A 26,018-nucleotide genomic window follows, 5' to 3' on the forward strand; every position below is an offset into this window, starting at 1 on the left:
CCCATCACTTCATGGCAAATAGATGGGGAAACAGTGGAGACAGTGGCTGACTTTATTTTTTGGGATCCAAAATCACTGCAGATGGTGACTGCAGCCATTAAATTAAAAGATGCTTACTCCTTGGAAGGAAAGTTATGACCAACTTAGACAGCATACTAAAAAGCAGAGACGTTACTTTGTCAACAAATGTCCATCTAGTCAAGGCTATGGTTTTTCCAGTAGTCATGTATGGATGTGAGAGTTGGACAGTGAAGAAAGCTGAAAGCCGAAAAATTGATGCTTTTGAAGTGTGGTGTTGGAGAAGACTCTTGAGAGTCCCTTGGACTGCAAGGAGATCCAACCAGTCCATCCTAAAGGAGATCAGTCCTGGGTGTTCATTGGAAGGACTGATGCTGAAGCTGAGACTCCAATACTTTGGCCACCTGATGCGAAGAGCTGACTCATTTGAAAGGACCCTGATGCAGAAAGATTGATGGCAGGAGGAGAAGGGGATGACAGAGGATGAGATGGTTGGATGGCATCACTGACTCAATGGATATGGGTTTGGGTAGACTTCAGGAGTTGGTGATGGGCAGGGAGGCCTGGCGTGCTGCGGTTCATGGGGTCACAAAGAGTCAGACACGACTGAGCAACTGAACTGAAGTGAACTAACACCACAGACAAAAATAAACACTAAATGGATTAAAGGCCTGAATGTAACACCAGAAACTATAAAACTCTTAGAGGAAAACATAGGCAGAACATTCGAGAACATAAGTCAAAGCAAGATTCTCTATGACCCACCTCCTAGAGTAATGGAAACAAAAACAAAAGTAAACAAGTGGGACCTGCTTAAACTTAAAAGCTTTTGTACAGGAAAGGAAACTATAAGCAAGGTGAAAAGACAAACTTCAGAATGTGAGAAAATAATAGCAAATGAAACAACTGACAAAAGATTAATTTCCAAAATATATAAGCAGCTCATACAACTCAATACCAGAAAAACAAACAACCCAATCAAAACGTAGGGAAAAGACCTAAACAGACATTTCTACAAAGAAGACACACCGATGTTAACAAACATATTAAAAGATTCTCAGTATCACTCATTTTTAGAGAAATGCAAATCAAAACTACAATGAGATATCACCTCACACAGGTCAGAATGGTCATCATCAAAAAGTCTAACGATAAATGCTGGAGAGGGTGTGGAGAAAAGGGAACCCTCTTGCACTGTTGATGTTAATGGAAAGTGACATAGCCACAATGGAAGATGGTAGGAAGAAAAAACTAGGACTAAAACCACCATGTGATTCAGCAGTCCCACTCTTGGGCATGTACTTTGAGGAAACCAAAACTGAAAAAAAAAAAAAACCCATGTACTCCAATGTTCACTGCAGCACTATTTACAATAGAAGAACATGGAAACAACCTAGATGTTCATTGACAAAGGAATGGATAAAGAAGTTATGGTACATATACATAATGAGATATTACTCAGCCATATAAAGGAATGTATTTGAGTCAGTTGTAATGAGATGGATGAACCTAGAGCCTATTATACAGAGTGAGGTAAGTCAGAATGAGAAAGATAAATATTGTACACTAACACACATAAACAGAATCTAGAAAGACGGTACCAAAGAATTTATTTAGAGGGCAGCAAAGAAGAAACAGACATAGAGAATAGACTTATGGACATGGGGAGAGGGCTGTAGAGGGTGAGATGTAGGCGAGAGTAACATGGAAACTCACATTACCATATGTAACCCAGATAGCCAATGGGAATTTGCCGTGATGTCTCACGGAAATCAAACAGGGTCTCTGCATCAACTAGAGGGGTGGGATGGCGAGGGAGATGGGAGTGAGGTTTAAGAGGAAGGGAACATATGTATACCTATGGCTGATTCAAGTTGATGTTTGACAGAAAACAATAAAATTCTGTAAAGCAATTATCTTTCAATTAAAAAATTAATTTTTAAAAAATGTATATTAAATTCCTCCTAAATCACAACCTCCAGATTTTATTAAAAAGAGAATAATTCTATGATCTGTATCCACATCAGTGGATACAGTTGGTATGATATTGTTCATAGCTATGTAACATGCTACCATGGCAGGGAAGGAGCGGAACTGATGTAGGGGTGCAAGAGATCTTCATGAACATTTCTTTGCAGCTTCCTGTGAATCTATAGTTATTTCAGATTAAAAATGTTAAAAAAAAAAAAAAGTGGGGTGGATGGGTAAAATAACACTTACCTGAGCCACAATAGACAGAATTCCTACCATAGCTATGAAAGCTGCAATTTTAACAGATCCAAATCCTATGACCTGTGAAAATGAACACATATTACAATATAGACTTTATATAAATAATAAGAAATGTTATGTTCCATTAAAGCTATAGAATAAAACAGTTGAGGAAAGTTCATGAAACCTTGACAATGGAAATTTAGGCAGTGCTGAAAGCTAAACCTACTTAACCAATAATTTATAGCTAAATCTGTCATGAGAAATCACTGTAAGCAGGCACAACTTAATATAACTAAGATTAGCTCCTAGTACAATATTTTCTATTACAGGTCTCCCTACTGTTTTCATATACTTTCCCCCCTACAATCCACCAAGAGCTATGTAACATTATCCACTACTAGGGAAAAAAATGAAAAGAAAAATTTGATTTTTGATGCTGTCAACATAGAATATGTTCACTTGGAAAGTTAAGTGGCTCTCAACTTTGACTGCACATTAAAATCATGTGGGCAACCGAGAAAGGGAGAGGGGAGAAAAAGAGATGCTGGAACTCACCTGATATCAATTAAATCAGACTCTCTGGGCCCAGACACAAGTATGTTTTAAAAAGTTCCCATGGTTATTCCAATGAGCAGCCAAAGTTAGTTAGCAATGATTTCTAAGCCTCTTAATCTTAAGAGTAGCTATGAAATGCCTGAAACATTTAACTTTTAAACATCAAGTTTTTAAAGTTAGTTTGCCATCTATTTAAACTACAAAATCCAGAAAAAAAACTTTAAAAACTATTGTAAATAATCTTCACACTTCATAAATGATTATCCTGCTTCAAATCACACAATTAGCTAATGAAAGAGAGCCAGAACTTCTGGTTCCCAAACCAGTGCTGCTGGCATTAACACTATTCTATTATTCTCCAATTAAATGCAATTTAAGAAATTGGAATCTATGGTGGTGGTGGTTTAGTTGCTAAGTCATGTTGACTTCTGTGACCCCATGGACTGTATGTAGCCCACCAGGCTCCTCTGTCCATGGGACTGCTCAGACAAGAATGCTAGAGTGGGTTGCCATTTCCTCCCCTAGAGGATCTTCCAGACTCAGGATAGAACCCACGTCTCCTGTACTGCAGATCCTTACTGTTGAGCCACCAGGGAAGCCCATATATGTATTTTTTAATTGAAGTGCAGTTGACTTACAGTGTTGTGTTAATTTGTGCTATATAGCAAAGTGACTCAGTTATACATGCTATACATTCCTTCTTATATTCTTTTCCCAGGACACTGAATATACAGTGTGCTGTATACACTGTGCTATACAGTAGGACTTTGTTGTCCATTCATTCTATATGTAAAAGTTTGTATCTACTAACCCCAAAAACCTAGCCCATCCCCCTTCACTCCCCCGATAAATATATTTCTAAAACAGCTTTACTGAGGTAGAATTAAAAATACCATACAATCCACCCATTACAAGTGCACAGTTCAATTCAATGGTTTTAGTATTGACATGGGTTTCCCTGGTGGCTCATATGGTAAAGAATCCGTCTGCAATGTGGGAGACCTGGGTTCGACCCCTGGGTTGGGAAGAACCCCTGGAGGAGAGCACAGCAACCCACTCCAGTATCCTTGCCTGGAGAATCCCCATGGACAGAGGAGGCCGGTGGGCTACAGTCCATGGGGTACCAAAGAGCTGGACACGACTGCGCAACTAAGCACAGTACAGTATTGATACAGAGTTGGGCGATTACCATGATCAACTTCAGAAGATCTCACCACTCTTCAAAGAAACATGGCACCCCATTAGGAGTCCCATTCCCACAACCCACCCCAGCACCCAGTCAGTGATCCACTTCCTGCCTCTCTGTATTTATTTATTCAGAGCATCTCATACAAAGGGAATCACACTGTACACGGTTCTGGCTTCTTTCACTTGGCATAACGTTTTCAGAGTTCACCAATATTGTAGCATGCGTCGGTGCTTCATCGCTTTTTATTGTCAAAGAAAACTGTACATTGCATTGTACAGATGTACCATGTTTGTTGATCCATTTAATCAGCTAATAGGCAGATAAGCTGTTTCTACTTTGCTTCTACTTTTTTGGCTGTGTGAATATAATTTGTTAAGAGTTTTTGTACAGATATGCGTTTTCAATTCTCTTGGCTATATACCTAGAAATAGATTTGCTGGGAACCCTATGTTGGCCACTTTTGAGGAACCACCAGGCTCTTTTCCACAGTAGCCCCATTTTACATTCCCACCAGCATGTATAGGGTTGCCATTTCTCCAAATCCTAGGTTGTTGTTTTCTTTTGTTTTATTACAGCTTTCTTAGCAGGTGTGTTTCATTTCCTTGATGGGTAATGATGTTAGCCATCCTCTCATATGCTTATTGGCCACCTGTATATTTTCCTTGAAGAAATATGTATTCAAAATCTTTTGCCTACTTTTTTAGTTGAGTTATATGTCTTTTTATTATTGAATAAAGTTTTAAATATATATTGGATAGAAGTTTCTTATAAAATAGATGATTTATAAGTAAACACAATTTAAACTAAAAATATATATGTGTATGTTAATTATATGTGAGTTTTAAAAAGTGAGCATAAATACAGAATAACAGAATTATTCTGATTTGTTTTAACTGTTGTTGTTGACAGTGATATAAGCATATGTATAGGAAAAATGGATAGAGAAGAAAATATTCACTATTGTTAACTATACATGTGAAGAAAGTAGACTTTACTTTCTTCCTTGGGCTTTCCTATTTTTCCTACATTATTTCCCACATTAAATGTACATTTAATAATGCATATGTAATTTTCTACATTTAACACCTGGGCTTCCCAGGGGCGCTAATAGTGAAGAATCCACCTGCCAGTGTGGGAGATGCAAGAGACATGGGTTTGATCCTTGGGTCAGGAAGATTCCCTGGAGTTAGGAAAAACCCCACTCCAGTATTCTTGCCTGGAAAATTCCATAGCACAGAGCCTGGCAGGTTACAGTCCGTGGGGCCACAAAGAGTTGGACACAACTGACTGAGCACATGTGCACACACACACACATTAAACACAATATCTCTCTACTTTTCCCTCTAAATCTCCAGCATCCTCCAACCATAAATGAGTAAAACAAAAAAAGAACTGCTTGAAAAAAAAAGCTTTATTTAAATGTGCTACCATGTAAAATATTATAGTCTCATACTCTCAGGAAAACTATGAGTGGCAAACTTAACAAATTTTATTTGAAATATCTCTAAAAATAGAGGAATTTGTCTTAGGGGGAGGCTTGCTCTGACAAAGTGGAGTAAACCATTAGGAGAAAGACTTCCAGTGAAATCAGTGAAAGACCAAGGCAGGATTGCAATGAAAGGCAGTTCAGATCTCTGCACTCCCAGAGACCTGAAACTGCAGTTGGAAAAGCAAACGTTTTTCAATTGCCTTAAGTCAATTCCCTTTGGGGGGAAAGTATGAAGCATAAACTTTTAAAGGGAGAAAAATCAGAAGACAGAAAAGATTACTTTGGTCATTATTTGTGACCTACCTTGAAGTCCACAGTGGTGTTTTTTTGTTTTTAGTGGGGAGTGTGTGTGTTGGGGGGAGGAGGGGGTGGTTTGCAACATGTGGGATCTTACTTCCCCAACCAGGGACCGAACCTACATCATCTGCACTGGAAGCAAGGAATCTTAACCACTGGACTGCCAGTAAAGTCCCTACAGCGGCCTACTGTAGATGGCTAAGCAACCTGGATGTGATCAGACCCAGGGGTCACAGTACTTCTGAAATAAATTTTACCTCTCTGAAACTTAATGAGTATTATTAAAGATTTAATAAATTCTGTTTCTACTAATTCTTTCTGTGTAATTCTTATAATTCTCAAGGAAATTTTTCCCACAGTAAACATTTCATTTTAAAAACTTACTGCACTAGAGGTCTCGTGACTACTGATTAAATGCCAGCAGCTACATTTACAATCAGAAGTCAGCTAGCACATTTTCTTCCTCTTACAGCGCTGTGTGCTCAGCTGCTCAGGCGTGTCTGACTCTGTGTGACCCCATGGACTGCAGCCCACCAGGCTCCTCTGTCCATGGGGATTCTCTAGGCATGAAAACTGGAGTGGGTTTCCACGCCCTCCTCAGGGGATCTTCCCAACCCAGGAATTGAACCGAGGTCTCCTGCATAGCAGGTGGATTCTTACCAGCTGAGCTACCCAGGGTTTTTCCATAAAACGCTTCAAGAAAGATCCCAATCTCTGATTTTCTGGCATTCCTTACTCACCTGCCTGAGATAGAGAAAAAAACTTGAATACTGTCCAGCTTCAGGAAGGTATGAAAGAAAAACAGTGATGCAGATTAATAAAATGGTAGAATCTTTTCCAACTTTCTTCAGTGACTAGAAATAAGCAGAAACAGAAACATAAAAAGCAAATAGATACTGATGTCACTGATATTCTGGGATATCAGCTTCACTGTTTTTTGATTTCTTAAGGTGGATAACAAAAGATGAATGGATTAAAAAAGGAAGTGAGCCTTAACATTAAATCTATTACCACCTCTCTAAGGACATTACAAGTCCTAATTTCAGAGGTACATATTTCAAATATTACAGTCTTTTCTTTATAAAAAACATTTTTGCTCATCTTTGTTAATAATACTGGTTCACATACTGAAACAGACCATGAACATACTATGAATAGATTCTGAAAAATTTAAAAAAACACACTGCTCCAGAACCTTTTAAGAAAATTTCATCTCTTTTCACTCATAATACAACTCCTTTAAAGCCACAAACATTACAGGGTTTTCATTACACATAAATTTATTCGTTAAAATGTTAATAATAAATTTGCCCACACAATTGGCAGAAAAATACATGTGCTCCAGGCATGGGGTCAGTGGCAAGATTCTCTGACTAGTGACAACGTTTTCAATATTATATCTTTGTCCAAAATCCTTACACCCTTTCTACACAGGATGTCTGAGTAGACCAAAAGGTGCATCCATTGTCTCTCATGGTAACTGCATACTTCAGTTCAGTCACTCAGTTGTGTCCGACTCTTAAGAATTTCAGTTTTATATATTCTTTGGTGTACAGTTCACATCTGTCCCTTATTTGCAATTATATTTTTTCTATTTTTACTAGAGAAAAAATAAACCAGCAACTGCTGGGATGCATGAATCTGCAGAAATGTACATTTATTTGCATGGTTTAGAAAGATATTCAGGAAAGTGTTTTCATGCTTTTATTTACCGCAAAAGGGTCTGCTTGTTTCCAAGAAATCCGGGCTCCCCAGGAGAGAGGTCTCATTTTCTCGGGCAAAGATTCCGGAACAGCCAATAAGATGAAGCAGATGTCTAGAAGAGCTACCACGGTGGCTACTAGCACAACAAGGCTGTCTCCGTAACTGGCGGAAAGGTACGCTCCAATGGCTGGGCTGCTGACCAGACTGGCCGCAAAAGTGGCTGAGACCTATGGAGAAAGAACACTCTCACCCAGGGTTCATCTCCAGTAGGTGCACACTGACATTCCTGTTTCCAACCAGGGACCCATAGGTGCATATCTAAAACCACCCTTCTCTAAAAAGACAGAAGGACTGTATTGCACACAACTTTTAAGAATGAAAAGTAATTTTCTTTTAAGAATTTGCTCACAAGTTATTAACTAATTTGAATAACTTTTTAATTCTTGTAGCTTTCTAGAAGTTACTCTAGAAAGCTACACGAATAAAAAAATGATTTATTTATAAATAAAAATTGTAAAACCTTCCCCACAAATAAACCATACATATTTTAATCTTCTGTAATTAGGGAACAGGGATATAGAGAGAAAGGAACAAAAAAGTTTTTGCAGGGTTGATAACAAAATCAACAAATTACTCAGAAACCAGGCTGGATTTCATCTTCCAAAACTGTGCACTGTTTCACCACTTCATTAGCACTAACTAGGGGTGGAAATCCCTGGCAGTCTTAGAAAAAGTTATATAACAACAACAACAAAAATCCAAAAAGATTTATTGAGGGAGACCTTAAAAGCTTTTTAATTAGAGAAAGCCCTGGGCTAGGAGTTTCTGTCATACTGTCACCCCCAACGTCCTAAAACCAAACACCACTGAGTCAACTGATCACACTTAGAACTTGGATCCATGTGACACTTCTTCACACTGCTTCCCTATAAGCATGTAGAAGGCTCTCTCTATTGTGAAATGTAGTCTGAATGTTCAGAAGCTTAAGTGAACAGCCTCCAAATTACAACCAGACTGAGTGTAAAAAGCACATTTATAAACTGGTCATCTAAACTTCTAATGGATTTTAATAGGGACTACAGAAATCATTAACTATGACTGAAATTATGACTTGTGGGTAACCAATGATATACTTCCTTCATCCATAACCCCCAAGTGACTGTAAAAATACAATGTATTGGAAATTAGTATTATACCAAAATTATAAAAGCCAAAAGTTAAAAATTTCTGGGGGAAAAAAAGGAAGTACATAGAATTCCAATTTGAGGAATAGGAATTCCCTGGTTCAATAATTATTGAGTATTTATATGTGCTAGAAAAATAAGAAAACAGAGCTCCTGCCCTTAATTACATAGCATTCCAAGTGTAAAGAAGTAAAGATCATAGAGCATACAAATATCTCATTATTTGTCAAAAAGACATTTTAAATTCTATCATCATAATTCTATTCTGTATCTGTAAGGTAGCTTGCAAGCTTTTTTCCTTTTTCTTTTTTCAGGTTTGTCATCTCAACATCTAATACATAGAGTTAAATGTAAAGGTTAGTCCTTGGCCAAACCCTGAGTCCTATGATCTAGTCCAGGCAGCAGCCTTATGGCCTGGAGGACATACTTCAGCAGGGCGCTCCTCTAACTAACTTCTCTCAACATACCTCTGAACAGGCATTATTATAACTGGCATTTTACAGATGAAGAACTGAGCTAGAGATAGGGAAACTAAGTCATGATCACTTTGGTTCCATAACTCTCTGTCTCTGAAATCCTTCCTTAAATACTACAGCTTAGCACAACAGCTTTGTGAGGGATTTTTCTGATGAAGGCTAAAGAACAAAAATCTAATAAAACTGAAAAGGAATGAGTGTTTCCTGCAATGTTGAGAAAAGCTTCACAAGTGCAATAAATGAGGCTTCTGGCACGCCTCAACTCCGCTGACCAACCCTCAAAAGCCCACCTTGGACATCCTGCCTTCTTTGAAGCATTCCTATCTGTTTCTCCCTCTGTCCTTCTCCACAGCACTCAGGAGATGCCCCTGTTTTAGGACGTGACATGAGAAACATTCAGGGGAGGAGGGAAGAAGGAAGGAGAAGCAAGTAGTAGTTAGAGGGCAAGTGGCTTGGAGAAATTTTTAAACTACTGATGTCTAAAGTCAACAAACTAAAAGTGACTGTGGTGTTTTGTGGAACAACAGTAACTGGCATATGTGTCCATCACTGATCCATACAATTATTCACTCAGTCAACACTGAATGACTGCTTACTGTCTTCCAGGAAGTGGAATTTAACAGAAAGAATAAGACCCAGGAGAGAAGTAACCTGAGTTTTTGGCATTCAGTCCCTGTCCAACCATTCAACAATCCAGTCAGGTTATCTTTCTTCTTCCATCTTCTTACTATAAACATTTCAAACACAGGAGAGTTGAAAGAACAAAATGTACACTAAAGGGGAGCAAAATAAGCTACCCTAAAATGTGCCACTTTGGCATGTGGATTGTTTCAAGCAGAAGGCAATTATGACCCAGGAGACTCAGGCAAAGCTTTTTACCTTTCCCAGAATAGCCTACTGCAGTCCATAGTGTCTAAGAGTCAGACACGACTGAGTGACTGAACTTAACCTAAAAGAACTTAGAAAGGAGGCCTATACCAAGAAATACTGGTAAATACTAAAGATAACTTTTTACATTAGATACTAAATACTAAAGGTAACTTTTTATATTAGAAAGATAATACTATGATAAAGATAGTAAGTACTAAAGATAACTTTTTATATTAGACTTATCTACATGTAATGGCAAACATTTGATTTTCTCTCCTCGTCTTCCTGTGAATTATCTTCCTTCCCTTTGAAGTCCCAGACCCCTACAGTCTTTCTCCTTAGCTCAGGATGGTATATAAGCCTCAACCACTGACAGTCCTTGAGTCTCTCACATCTTTGTCAGACTCCCACACATGAAATTAAATTTGTTTTTCTCCTATTAATCTGTCTGTACTTTTAGTTGTCAAGTCGTGTCTCACTCTTGCAACCCCATGGACTGTAGCCCACTGGGCTCCTCAGGATTGCCCAGGTAATAATACTGGACTGGGTTGCCATTTTCTTCTCCAGGTTCTCCCCAACTTTATGTCAATTTAATTATTTTGCTCACTCTTCCCTTGTGGCTCATCTGGTAAAGAATTAGTCTGCAATGTGGGAGAACTGGGTTTGATCCCTGGGTGTGGGAAGATCTCCTGGAGAAGGGAAAGGTTACCCCACTCCAGTATTCTGGCCTGGAGAATTCAATGGACTGTATAGTCCATGGGGTCACAAAGAGTTGGACATAACTTATCGACTTTCACTCCCTTAACTCAAAGAACCTAAAAGGGAAGAAGGGAAAACTTTCCCTGTTCATACCCACATACCCCAAGAGGTTCACACATTGAACACATGCCCACAAATGCTCACCTGTCACTTTTCCCCCTTGAACCACTTAAGTAATTCTCAGAGTTGTGATACTCTGACCTAAATGGCTTCAGACTGCCATCTTTTATAGGTCTTTCTTCTCCTACATAATCACAACGCCAGTATCTTGCCTAAGAAAATTAGAAGTGACTTTCTAATATTCAATTATCCCAAAAAGTTCTCCTATAACTTTTGTTATTGACTCAACAATTATTTCCTGAATGAATGTAGTCCTTTTTCTGTAGTGCTACATTTCAAATAAGTGTCTGAGTCACACAACCTGCAATACAGTGACAATGAATTAACATAACTGAGGTTCTATCACCTCTCCAATTCTAGTTAGGTGCACAGAGATCTATGATTGTAGCAACCGTTTACTGTTTATGGTTCCTCAAGAGATCAGCTAACAAGAAACAGATCAAACCAAATTTAAAAAAACTTTGCAAGTGACAACTCACATATCCTGCCAATCTTCCAACACTAAAACCAAAGGACAAATCAGTAGCAGTTTCTATCTTGCTATTTTTAGTTTCTCACAAGTCTCCTTTTTTATTTCAACTGTTTTGGGTTTTCTTTACTCAATTAACACTATTTTACTGAAAGCTCCCTTTCTAGTAAGCTTTTAGTGGCGTGTTCATTATCTGTCTGGTCAGAACATGGCCTGTCGTCTTACCCATCCATAGGCCGTACTTCGCTCATGTTCCTGAGTGACATCGGCTACGTAGGCAAAGATCACAGAGAACGTGACTGAGAAGACTCCGGATACGGAAATCATTGCAAAATACCACCTACAGAAAGATCATTTTAAGCACTCATAAGAGAAGTAGTATACATACACTTCTATAATCAAAACCAAAGATATCATGTAAAGGCTATAAACCAAAATATAAATTGTAAAAATATATGTATATTTAAAGGTATAAAGGACAACCAATAAAATTATAATCAAGATGGAGAGGAAGTAGAAACATACCAATATTGTCATTGCTCAAGGGGTGTCAGTACATACAGTTAAAAAAAATGAAAAAGTAGGAATGTGCAGTAAAGTTAGTTTTAATGGTAGCCAGAACAGAAGTGAAACCTTTTAAATTTATGAGTTTTAGCTGAGAAAAACACATATACACAAAAGCAGGAAGCATTTTAAAAATTAATAAGACAAAAAAATTTCTACCATATAAAATAGACACTTAACAAAAATCTAGTTAAAATATTAGCCAACAGAATCGCATAGAACAAAAAGTAGTGTTTTAATTCTAGGATGTAATGATGTTTCAATATTAGAAATCTATTAATATAATTAATCATGGTAATAGATTTAAGGAGAAAATTCAAATCATCTCCACTGATACTAATGGCATCAAAACTTGATATTCCCTTGATTTTAAAAAGGAAAATCTCTAAACAAAATAGGAACTAGTATTTTTCAACCCAAAAGCTAGTTTGATACTCAAGGATGAAACATAAAATTTCCTTCATATACATGAGGAAGATAGGTCCATAATCATCACTTTTATTGAACAATAATAAAAGATTTTTATTTTATGCATTAGTCAATACAAGCAACAGAAGCAGCAGCATGAAAACTGGAGAGAAGAGATAAAATCATTTTAAGATTATAAAGAAAACAACTGTAAGATATTGAGAGGACACTGAAAATACAAAAAACCTAATGCATCAGAAAAGCATGACTTGTTCTTGAACAGAAAAATTCAATACCAAAAAGTATTTTATAAAAATTTATCTGGTAGGAACCAAAATGATTCATTATAGGTACCCAACACATTTAGAACATGACAAATGCTAACATAAAATTCCTATCAGATAACCAAATGAGAGTATTCACATTGAGTATCCCCCAAATCTATCAGTTGCATTTAAACCCTAAATGACTGAAACACAAAAGACCCTTTCATTCTAAACTGTGTTATTCAGATAGGAATAGCATCTCAGCAACAGGAATTCTGGCCAAAATATCATTCTTTGGGCTCCAGAAAAACTAAGTTACAGCTCAGGTACAAATTTCAACACATTTTTATTAACTAAATAACCTTGGTTATTACATGCTAATTATTCTCTCCCCATTTATCATGAAAAAATAAGATCAAATTAAAATTCACATTATGATTTAGAATAGGCTACTGGTCAGAATACAGTACACACTAAAGTGACTACTGCCCCCTTTTAAAAAATTAATTTATTTTTGTCTGCACTGGGTCTTTGTTGCTGGATGCAGGCTTTCACGAGCTGTGGTGAGTGGGGGCTGCTCTCCAGCTGTGGGGGGTGGGCTTCTCACTGCGGCGGCTTGTTGCGGGGCAGCAGCTCTAGGGCACGCAGGCTTCAGTAGTTGTAGCACACAGGCCTGCTTGCCCAGGGGCATGTGGAATCTTCCTGGGCCAGGGATGGAACTAACTTCCTGTGCACTGCCAGACAGAATTCCAACTGCACCATCAGGAAAAGCTGGACTCTTGACTTTTAATGCAAACTATGTTCATGGCAGTGCCCTAGAACAGGGTTCCTCACCCCCAGGCAGCAGACTGTGGCCTGTTAGGAACTGGGCCACCCAGTGAGAGGCGAGCAAGAGAAGCTTCACTTCCTGTTCCCCATGGCTCCCCACTGCTCACATTACAACCAGAAACACACACCCACCCCTCCTTGTCTGTGAAAAAATTGTCTTCCGTGAAACTGGTCCCTGGTGCCAAAAAGCTTGGGGATCGCTGCATGAGCTGACAAAAACAACACATCTGCAAAGTCAAATGAGCCACAACTGAGTGAGTACAGAGACTGTCTGCCCCCTCCCAGGACTCACATCATGTAAGTTACCTCATGACAAAAACAACTGCCCTTAGAGACATCTTTTATTTCTATTTCTTCACCTAAGTAACTATCTTAGACTTAATTTCATGTCCTCATTTATAAAATGGGCATGATGGCAATTGCGTACTAGTTTTCAGAATCAGCAAAGAGTTCAAATGAAAATACAGGTACAATTGCTCTGCAAAGGTTGAAAAGTGCTCTGCAGATGTATTGTCCATATATGACCCCAAACAGACAGTCATGATGGAGGGCCCAGTCACTCACCATGGACTGATTCTCATCAGTGGAATTGGGAAGCAGGTGAAGAAGACAGTGCCAAGAAGAAAGGGCTTCCTTCCCCACACATCAGACAGTGCGCCTATGAGTGGGGCACTCAAAAAAGAGAGCAGACCCTGGAGAAGAAAGCAGAAGCAAGGGTCAAATGTATAATGTGATCCCCCAATTACTTATAATTTTCATTTTCCACATGAATTTCTAAATGCTATAATTCATTTTAGTGGCTCTGAAACAGAATAATTTGTAACATTAAAAACAATCTGTTTTTTAAAAAAATTCTAACAAAATATGTAAGCACGCTATTTGAGAGGGAAGAAAAGGATAAAAGCTTGTTTTCTGGGTGAAACTGGAAAAGTGAGGTGATATGAAATATATATACTCACAGATGGCCCTTAATGTGAACACCACCAAAAGTATGGGAAGAAGCCAGAAACTTAATTCATTTTATAAATACACACAACATATCTATTACATGCAAAGCTCTGAATTAAGTGGTGAAATGAAGACACTCAGATGAATACATACCTTCTGCCCTCAAAGGACTTGTAAGCTAATAGGGATAAACAGGATGAATGTGCATATACTAAATGTCCATAAAAGATGTAGATTCTATTTGTCTGATGAATTTAGGATAGAGATAATGAAAAGTTGCAGGCTAAAGGGAAGCAAGAGCACCACCATACATAAGCAAAGGAAGTAAAAAAACTCACATTTATCACTTCCTCACAATTTGCCAGTCACTCTGCTGGCTGACCACTTCCATATCAATTTCCTTTTTGATGTCAGGGCCCTTGACGCCACAGGCCTGCCTCTCAGATTCTGTTGGTGCCCCTGTCCTCCCTTTGGATGCTCTGCCTATATGCATGGCCACCATCACCTACATTATGAACAGCTTTCCAATCTCTCTTCTGAGTTCTGTGTCTACAGTCAAATGTGCTTTCCTACTTGGAGATTTAACATGAGCACTGTTCCCTATAAACCTGACCAAACACCTACACTTCCCATCTTGGCTAAGAAGCTGTCCAAAGCGTCCCCATCATTCCTTCACTCCCCAAGGTGATTTTTCAGACCATTCTCTTATAATGACTTCTCTCCACCTATCCCTTGCTATGATGCATTTCAGCATTTCTTGCCTGGATTTAAATAAAATTATCTTCTAACTGTTCCCTGCCCCTGGTTCTACTTCTTTTCAGTCTGTCTTCCACATAACCCCAAGAGATGAGCTGCAGACTTCAGTTTTTTGATACCTTGTTTAAAATCTCAACTGTGCAGAATTGAAATTCTTCAAGTGTATGAACTCTGCTTTTAAATACTAAAATTAAAAATGAGTGGTGGAAACCCAAGATAGATAAGAGCAGGGAGATGTTGATAAATAATGAAACTAGGTGATGAGTACATGGGTGTTTATTATCTTATTCTCTCCTTTTGTATATCTGAATTTTCATAATACATTAAAAAAAAAATTCTTCAGCACAGCATACAGATAGAACCCTCCAAAATCTAGTACCTAGCACACATCCTGGAGATGGAAATGGCAACCCACTCCAGTGTTCTTGCCTAGAGAATCCCAGGACGGGGGAGCCCGGTGGGCTGCCGTCTTTGGGGTCGCACAGAGTCGGACACGACTGAAGCGACTTAGCAGCAACAGCAGCACACATCCTATGCTTTGGCAATACGCAATACTTCTTAGTTTTCTGAACATACTACTACATGCCTTTGTGCAAATGGGCATTTGCAAGGCCCCTGCTGTGCCTGTAGGCATCTTCCACACTTGGCCCTGGTAAACTACTAGTCATTCTTTTCAACTTGGGGCCAGGAGTACCTCTGCCTCTATTTTCTTAGCTATTCAAATATAATTAATAATGCTGGATTTTGAAGGGTGCAAAACAAATAACTCCTGTCCCCACCCTGGCACATATCTCTTCGATTGTAACTACAAAACTCTATTACAATTACTTGTTATTTGTCTATCTTTTTTATTAGATTAGAAATTGAGATTAAGGTCAGAGGAATGGTTTCATCTCATCTCTGTACCCTTGGTACCTACCACACAGTCTGATAATAAAGGCTTGCAAAGAGGTTTGGTAAGCTGAATAGAACTTTTATGAGGAAATCAACTCATGTTTCTAAGGCTGAGAAGAGAAAGAACAGGATTCTAATCCCCTATCAGCCACTAGTAAACCCAGAGACAATGGGCCAGGAGACAGGTAAACTGAAGCAAGGGGAGGTAAGACTAAGACTCAGTGGAGGGGAGGAAAGCGGAGAAGAAAAGCATTTGACTCCTCTGAAATAAAATATTAATCTATGCCTTGGTATCCTTGGAAGAAATGCTATAACAAAACTAGACAGCATATTAAAAAGCAGAGACATTACTTTGCCAACAAAGAGCCTTACAGTCAAAGCTATGGTTTTCCCAGTAGTCATGTATGGATGTGAGAGTTGGACCATAAAGGAAGGCTGAGTGCTGAAGAACTGATGCTTCTGACTGTGGTGCTGGAGGAGGCTCTTGAGAGTCCCTTGGACCGCAAGGAGATCAACCCAATCAATCCTAAAGGAAAACAATTCTGAATATTCAATGGAAGAACTGAAGCTGAAGCTCCAATACTTTGGCCGCCTGATGGGAAGAGCTGACGCATTAGAAAAGACCCTGATACTGGGAAAGATTGAAGGCAGGAGAAGGGGACAACAGAGGACTAGATGGTTGGATGATATTACTGACTCAATGGACATGAGTTTGAGGAAGCTAGGGGAGATGGTGATGGACAGGGAAGCCTGGAGTGCTGCAGTCCATGGGATTGCAAAGAGTTGGACAAGACTGAGCGAATGAATGAGGCATCAAACCCTGCAATTTATAAGTCACATTGGATTTCCAGCATTTGGTCTGTTTTTGCATCAAAAGAGTTAAATGATTTCTTTAACTAAGAGCTAAACAACTGCAGAAGCAGGGCTGAAATTCACGACTTGCAACATCAGTTTTATAAATTTAGAAAAGAAAACGTTTTACAATGCTTTAAAATTCTTTAAAAATATCAAACACCTGAGTTCTTGGGTAGTATAGAACTGGTCAAGAAAACCATGGAAATAAATTTAAGAGGACAAAAGAATAGAAATAAGAATCACCACAAAAACAGTAACAAAATCTAAACACAAAGAACCCTGGAAAATTTTTTGGGCAGTTCTGATTTTAGATTTCATACAATAAGATATGGAATGCATGCCATTAAAACAAAGGACATGAGAAGGCCAAGAATTAAAGTTTTATTTAAAATAATGCAATTTTTTTTTAAAAAAAGATACTGTTATCTAGATTCTAGATTTCAATTGTAATTTAATCTATTCATTAAATAATTATTATTTTAAAATGATGCTCAGTGACAATTGCTGCTCAGTTGCTCAGTCATGTCTGACTCTGTGATCCCATGGACTGCAGTCCACCAGGCTCCCCTGTTTTACACCATCTCCCTGAGTTTGCTCAAACTCATGTCCATTGAAAAGATGATGCCATCCAACTATCTCGTCCTCCGTTGCTGCTTTCTCCTGACCTCAATCTTTCAATCATTAAATCATTAAAAGATCATTAAATAATTATTTTTTAAAAATAATCCTCAGTGACTATTGATACTGAAAATAATCCTCTGGGAGAACCTACATTTATTATGATGCTGAAATACAATCTAATAAAATACTTGCCTCTTTGGAAAGCTTGTATTTCTCAAAAATCAAAGACTTTCTTCCGTTTCAGAATTACTTCTTCACCACCCAATCCAGTCCTAGATCCTATTATGCCACATTATTAAAATAGTAGATTGAGAGGGATATCTGTACCTTGAGTAGGCAAGTACTGCAGCAGTCCTAAAGAGGAAGAGCACGGTTTGAAAATGAGAAAATATTTAAAGATTAAAACCAGACTGGGACTTCCCTGGTGGTCCAGTGGTTAAGACACCATACTCCAAATGCAGGGGGCACAGGTTTGATCCCTGGTCTGGGAACTAAGATACCACATGCCACAAAGCCTGGGCAAAACAAAACAAAACAAAACAAAACCCCACTAAAGTGACATCAAAATCTTAGCTTTTAGCATAAATATAGTTAGCTCTCATTATCTACACTGGTTATGTTCTGTAAGTCTTCCAGGAACACTGAATTAAGAGAATCTGGAACTGCTGTCGTAGAGGAAACACAAGGTTGTATTCCTACCATTCTCTGGTCACATATTTTAATTAACTGATCAATATATAACCTTGGTTTATATATATTTTTCTTTAAAGATGACTTGTTTAATATGTAGACTGTTGATGTATTAACACTGAAGTCTCAGCCATCAGCACTATGACTCATGTCTGAATGAGGCTTATCTAACACAATATTTTCTCCATAATGGATATCAACACCCCCCTACACTTAGAAACACTTAACAAGTTGGCACTACACTTGAGGGCATTTTAAAGGGATAAAGAGTCAACAAAAGGAACAAAAATGCAAGATACATAACACTAAATGGACTGAAAAATGGACATGCTTACACTATGAGACCCAAAACAAAAAGAATGTCCTTTGTTCAACCTCACCTGGAAACATGCAGTTGGGCCAACACAGATTGCCTCCTTATGCCATACATGAATGAATAGGAAAGCACTGTACTGACTTAGAGGTTGCAAATGAATTTAGTGAGTAGGAAGATTTTGCAAATATGAAATCTGGAAGTAACAAGGGCTGAATGTACTAAGCCAGGCTATCAGGGTCCAGTGACTACTGGATAAAACATGGGGTGCAGGAGTCCAGTGTGGACCAAGAATTAGTACGTCAGCTTTGTAAGTTAGCTTCCCAGTCCAGTAGATTTTTAAGGTGGCATAATTAACTGGTCAGTAATCCTTATGACTATAGAGTGGAAGTGAGAAACAGATTTAAGGGACTAGATCTGATAGAGTGTGTGATGAACTATGGATGGAGGTTCGTGACACTGTACAGGAGACAGGAATCAAGACCATCCCCATGGAAAAGAAATGCAAAAAAGAAAAATGGCTGTCTGAGGAGGCCTTACAAATAGCTTTGAAAAGAAGAGAAGCAAAAAGCAAAGGAGAAAAGGAAAGATATTCCCATTTGAATGCAGAGTTCCAAAGAATAGCCAGGAGAGATAAGAAAGCCTTCCTCAGCGATCAATGCAAAGAAATAGAGACAAACAACAGAATGGGAAAGACTAGAGATCTCTTCAAGAAAATCAGAGATACCAAGGGGACATTTCATGCAAAGATGGGTTTGATAAAGGACAGAGATGGTATGGACCTAACAGAAGCAGAAGATATTAAGAAGAGGTGGCAAGAATACACAGAAAAACTGTACAAAAAAGAACTTCACAACCCAGATAATCAGGGTGGTGTGATCACTCACCTAGAGCCAGACATCCTGGAAAGTGAAGTCAAGTGGGCCTTAGAAAGCATCACTACGAACAAAGCTAGTGGAGGTGATGGAATTCCAGTTGAGCTATTTCAAATCCTGAAAGATGACGCTGTGAAAGTGCTGTACTCAATATGCCAGCAAATTTGGAAAACTCAGCAATGGCCACAGGACTGGAAAAGGTCAGTTTTCATTCAATCCCAGAGAAAGGCAATCCCAAAGAATGCTCAAACTACCGCACAATTGCACTCATCTCACACACTAATAAAGTAACGCTCAAAATTCTCCAAGCCAGGTTTCAGCAATACGTAAACTGTGAACTTCCAGATGTTCAAGCTGGTTTTAGAAAAGGCAGAGGAACCAGAGGTCAAATTGTCAACATCCGCTGGATCATTAAAAAGCAAGAGAGTTCCAGAAAAACATTTATTTTTGCTTTATTGACTATGCCAAAGCCTTTGACTATGTGGATCACAATAAACTGTGGAAAATTCTGAAAGAGATGGGACTACGAGACCATCTGACCTGCCTCTTGAGAAACCTGTATGCAGGTCAGGAAGCAACAGTTAGAACTGGACATGGTACAACAGACTGGTTCCAAATAGGAAAGGGAGTACGTCAAGACCGTATATTGTCACCCTGCTTATTTAACTTTTATGCAGAGTACATCATGAGAAACACGGGGCTGGAAGAAGCACAAGCTGGAATCAAGATTGCTGGGAGAAATATCAATAAACTCAGAAATGCAGATGACACCATTCTTATGGCAGAAAGTGAAGAGGCACTAAAAAGCCTCTTGATGAAAGTGAAAGAGAGCGAAAAAGTTGGCTTAAAGCTCAACATTCAGAAAAGATCATGGCATCTGGTCCCATCACTTCATGGCAAATAGACGGGGAGACAGTGGAAACAATGGCTGACTTTATTTTTCTGGGCTCCAAAATCACTGCAGAGGGTGACTGCAGCCATGAAATTAAAAGACACTTACTCCTTGGAAGGAAAGTTATGACCAACCTAGATAGCATATTAAAAAGCAGAGACATTACTTTGCCAACAAAGTTCCATCTAGTCAAGGCTATGGTTTTTCCAGTGGTCATGTATGGATGTGAGAGATGGACTATAAAGAAAGCTGAGCAGCAAAGAATTGATGCTTTTATACTGTGGTGTTGGAGAAGATTCTTCAGAGTCCCTTGGACTGCAGGGAGATCCAACCAGTCCATCCTGAAGGAGATCATTCCTGGGTATTCATTGGAAGGACTGGTGCTGAAGCTGAAACTCCAATACTTTGGCCACCTGGTGCAAAGAGCTGACTCATTTGAAAAGACCCTGATGCTGGGCAAGGTTGAGGGCAGGAGGAGAAGGGGACAACAAAAGATGAGATGGTTGGATGGCATCACCGACTAGATGGATGTGGGTTTGCGTGGATTCCAGGAGTCGGTAACAGACAGGGAGGCCTGGCGTGCTGTGGTTCATGGGGTTGCAAAGAGTCGGACATGACTGAGTGACTGAACTGAACTGAACTGAATCCTAACATGGCCTTCAGTTCACTTCAGTTGCTCAGTCGTGTCCGACTCTTGTGACCCTCTGGACTGCAGCACACTAGGCTTCTGTATCTACCACCAACTCACAGTGGTTGCTCAAACTCACATCCACCAATTCGGTGATGCCATCCAACCAGCTCATCCTCTGTCCTCCCCTTCTCCTGATTGCTGCCTTCAATCTTTCAGGGTCTTTTCCAATAAGTCAGTTCTTTGCATCAGGTGACCAAAATATTGGAGTTTCAACTTCAGCATCAGTCCTTCCAATGAAAATTCAGGACTGATTTCCTTTAGGATTGACTGGTTTGACCTTCCTGCAGTCGAAGGGACTCTCAAGAGTCTTCTCCAACACCACAGTTCAAAAGCATCAGTTTTTCAGCACTCAGCTTTCTTTATAGTCCAACTCTCACATCCATACCTGACTACATGAAAAACTATAGCTTTGATTCGATGGACCTTTGTTGCCAAAGTGACACCTCTGCTTTTTAATGTGCTGTCTAGGTTGGTCATAGCTTTTCTTTCAAGGCCCAAGAGTCTTTTAATTTCATGGCTGCATTCACCATCTGGAGTGATTTTGGAGCCCAAGAAAAGAAAGCTCTCACAGTTTCCATTGTTCCCCCATTTCTTTTACATGAAGTAATGGGACCAGATGCCATAATCTTAGTTTTTTGAATGTTGAGTTTTAAGCAAGCTTTTTCACTCTCCTCTTTCATTTTACCAAAAGGGTCTTTAGTTCTTCTCTTTCTGCTATAATGGTAGACATGGCCTTACAGGCTCTAATTTGAGAAAATAGCAATTAAAGCTTATTGTTGATTTAAATACAATTATCTAATAAACTTTTTAAACATACAAAGAATGGCAATTACAACTCACTTGAAGCAAAAGTACATGAATTTTATACTTTATACAGCTATCATAAAAGTATTAAGCATAAGCTTTCCTTAACATAGGTAGCTGACAAATATTTGACTAAATAAATGTATCAATATCATTAAAAAGTTTTAAAACTAAAAATTTGCTTTGTTTTGGTTTCCTTCAAGTATTTTAATTAAGTCTGCAACTCAGTATGACAGAAAAATGGTACCCATGAAAAATAAGATATAGTCATTTAACTGCTCCTGAAAACTTTCATTTTTCCATGAAAAAGTTCACATCTTATGACATTCTTTATAAGCCACAAGGATGTCCAACATATAGACATAGATTACACCAAAATTATACTCATTCACTTTGATTTTTCATACAGTATTTTACTAACAATGACTTTAATAAGGAGATCAAAGAGAAATTTTCACACTGATGGAATTGTTTTTATTTATATAACTGACAAATGCAAACTTTTTCACATAAAAAACAGTATTACAGCGAGAATCGCCTTTCAGACCTGGGACACATGACACCCCACACAGCACACAGCCTTCCTTCCCAGGCGCACAGCAGTCAGCTTCACAGGACCAACGGCGGACGTGACACACTGACGTCCAGGACAGGAGACTGAGAAGCGTGAGGAAGGCCCAAGAACAGCGAGTAACCCCGACACCTCAGGGGGAGACCTACATGGGAGAAAGGGCTGAGACGCTTTCTTTTGACTGAGGGAGAAAAGGAGATAGATATAGGGAAGATTCACTGGAACAAAATTTTAATTAAAATATAAAGAAACAGACTGTTTTCACAGGTTTTCCCTTCATCTTAGAAGTAGTAGCGCCATTACTTCAAATTGATTCCAAGAAACAATAACAGCACTTCTATATGCCGATCTGCTCTGTGCCTTTCACACAAACGTCTTATCCTAGGAGAAGGGCACTACTAGGGTGAGTAACTAGCCTAAGGCTCAGGGCTCATAAGCAGTAGAAGCAGGATTCAGCTCAGGCTGAGGTGGCTCTAAGACCTGAGACTAACCCGGCCCATAATTCAAATCAATTATCACACTGTTTTTCTTACTAACATTTTAGTGTCTCTGTCCTGAAGCACACAAAGTACTAGACTTTACCTACTTGTGAATTCTCTTAAGCACATTTCAATATGTATAAATTACCAGTCTGTTATAAAACAATATTTAAAATTTATGACATCATCTCTCTCAAGGAGAAGGCAATGGCAACCCACTCCAGTACTCTTACCTGGAAAATCCCATGGACAGAGGAGCCTGGTGAGCTGCTGTCTATGGGGTCACCCAGAGTCAGACATGACTGAAGTGACTTAGCAGCAGCAGCATCTCTCTCAAGTAGGTTGCTTTACAATTTTGCTTACAGATAATTAAAAGGATAGTTTTTATCCAACTTCCTGTCCAAATTAAGGAAGCAAGATTATTGTGTATGTGTGTGTATGAAAAACACTTCTGTACTTAGTAAATACTGAAGAGTAGCTAAAAGGGGACTTTAAAGGTATCTTGTTTTTTATTTTTTTAATTCTTAGAGACATCAGTCAATTTCTCTGTGTGTTTGTGCTATGCACTGGTTGATGATTTAATTCATTAAATAGCAGGATAAGACAATTCAGTAATTCCTAGGATCAGATAAACTCTTGAATATTAAATGTCCCTGCATGAGTGTTGAGGCAGAGGATCTACATGACCATGTCCTTGATCAGACTTAACCATCCAGTCTACACTGAGAAGAAGCACTGCATGTGAATCCCTGTGTGGCCAAGCTCTGGGATGGATTGCTGGGTCTTCCACTTTCCCCCTCTTTCAGACTCTTGCTGTGATGTCAAAGCTAGACAAGAATAAAGCAGCATGCTTTAGAGGCACTTTCTTCATACTGATTGACCCAGCTATAAACCAATCCTGGACATCCAGCCCACTTAGTTTTAGTTAGTTTGGGACACTGACGAAGATATCTAGTTTTTTAATAAGTATAAAATAAGCTAAAGAAGAAAGCTTCAGAAAGTTTCAAGGTGGACACTGGGCAATCAGACCAACTCTCTTCATGAAGAATATTATTAGTCACTCCATCTGGTCATGTTAAATCCAGCAGTAATAACTTGACTTCATCTACTAAGTCAAACCACAGCATCTCAGCCTGGTTATACTTTCAACGAAGTGTAGCCAGAACTACTTTAGTGGTTAGTTTTATGTGTCACTTTGGCTAGCCTATAGTACCCAGTTGTTTAGTCAAACACTAGCGTGGGTGTTGCCATGAAGCTAATTTGTAGAAGTGGTCTAATATCTACAATTAACTGGCTTTAAAGGGTATTTTTGAAGTTTAGTTGCTAAGTCAAGTCCAACTATTTGTGACCCCATGGACTATAACCCGCCAGGTTCCTCTGTCCATGGGACTTCCCAGGTAAGAACACTGGAATGGGTTGTGATTTCCTTCTCCAGGGGCTCTTCTCAACCCAGGGATTGAATCCATGTCTCCTGCATTGGCAGGCAAATTTTTTACCAACGAGCCAGCCACCAGGGAAGCCAAAGTAAAGGGTGGTACCCTCAATAATATGGGAGTCTCATTTAAGTCAGTTGAAGGCCTTAAGAGGCAAATCTGAGGGTTCGAGGAAAGAATTCTGCCTCAGGACTATAGCATCAACTCCAGCCAAATTTTCAGCCTGTCTTACATATTTCAGACTTGCTAGCCCCACAATCACGTGAGCTAGTTCCTTAAAGTAAGCCTCTTTATGTATATTCTATTGGTCTTATTTCTCTGGAGAACTCTAACACAACTTATTGCTAGTCATATAACAATGTCCGCCATATATTTCAATTTCATAAAAATAAAAATTGCTAGTGAAAAAATTTTTAAGTAGGATTTTGAAAACCTGAGAAGTATGACTAATATGAGTTTTTCTCTTTATAACTGCTAAGATGAACAGGTACTAAATTAATAATCATTAAAATGAGAGGATTAACATAAAATAAATTTCATTATTGAAAAATAGAGAATTGAACAATCTTTATTAGAAAAATAAAGAACTTGAAGGCACTTCATAAAAGTAGCCAGCAAATAATGTAAAAATACCTAACCTCACTTGCAAGCAAAGAAATACAAATAAGATTACAGTGAGACATCATTATCAGGCTATCAAATTGGTAAAGATCTGAAAAGTAATACTTGTAATACAGCATGGCGAAACAGATATACATACTGCTGATGGGGGTGTGAAATGGCACAATTGCTCTAGGAGATAATGTAGTACTATATATTCAAGATTTTTTGAAATGCCCAACTTTTCTACTCACTAGTTATAATTTTACAACTCTATTTCTAAGGAAACAATAAAAATATATAAAGATTTATTTTAAAAATTTACTCAGAATTATCTTCAATAGTTTGCAATTACAAACCACTTATACAGGGAAATGGATAAATAAATTATGGAATATTCATACAATGGAGTATCATATAACCATTGCAAACAATATATGTAGTTTTTACTTTGCATGGTAGTACAAAACTGAAAGAAATGACTGCAAGCTGAAACCATGTAGTTATTTTAATCAATGGGAAAAACTGATTTATTCTTTGACTTTCAGAAATTTTTGTCAGAACACTGAAAACTCCTTTACTATCACTTATAAATGTCTAGTGAAATGAAAGAAATAGAAAAACTAGTATTTATTTAGTACACTGTAATTTAAAGCATTAATAATTAAAATGTTCTTTGTAAAAAAAAACCTTAAGAGTCATAAAATTAGCATGTGTCTTCTTTGAAAGTCTTATAATATATGATGCACATATCTTCTATGAACTGGAAAATTGTCATATGCCTTTCTAGGTTTGGATCAGATTCCAACATATCACTGGATCAGAGAGGCAACACAACACACGTTTTGTACATGCATGAACTAAGAGATGCACACTGACCAGGTCACCAACACTTTGAAATGTCACAACGGGTTATGATGTGAATCTGTTATTGACATAGTGTTCTGTGGACTGAGGAGTTAGCAGCTGTTTATATTTTATGCAACTACTCACAGTTAATACACATGGTAATGGAAATCTGAATTGTGTGTTGGGATACTCATGCTATTTAACTGAACTGTGGCAACTGAAATTTGTGTGTACTACAACACGCAAAGAGAGGGCTGCTTGTACTTCATGTAGCTTTAATGTCATGGGGAAATTAGTAAGTAATTAGTAGTAACTAGTCTAATTAGTAAATGCTGAT

The 26,018-nt window shown here is 38.4% G+C and overlaps 1 protein-coding gene across 2 annotated transcripts in view; it reads right to left on the reverse strand.

Annotated features, from left to right (window-relative positions):
• Positions 1-26,018, reverse strand: part of MFSD14B (major facilitator superfamily domain containing 14B) — a 121,677-nt gene that overhangs the window by 17,666 nt on the left and 77,993 nt on the right. For both annotated transcript variants that reach the window (XM_070480719.1, XM_070480718.1), the window contains 5 exons: positions 13,975-14,102; positions 11,570-11,684; positions 7,475-7,693; positions 6,503-6,616; positions 2,239-2,310 (listed from right to left, as the gene is read on the reverse strand). In XM_070480719.1, the coding sequence (XP_070336820.1) occupies positions 2,239-2,310; positions 6,503-6,616; positions 7,475-7,693; positions 11,570-11,684; positions 13,975-14,102 (648 nt within the window). The remainder of the gene's footprint in view (positions 1-2,238; positions 2,311-6,502; positions 6,617-7,474; positions 7,694-11,569; positions 11,685-13,974; positions 14,103-26,018) is intronic.

The sequence above is a fragment of the Odocoileus virginianus genome, chromosome 18, assembly GCF_023699985.2.
Source record: "Odocoileus virginianus isolate 20LAN1187 ecotype Illinois chromosome 18, Ovbor_1.2, whole genome shotgun sequence".
NCBI classification, from domain to species: Eukaryota; Metazoa; Chordata; class Mammalia; order Artiodactyla; family Cervidae; genus Odocoileus; species Odocoileus virginianus.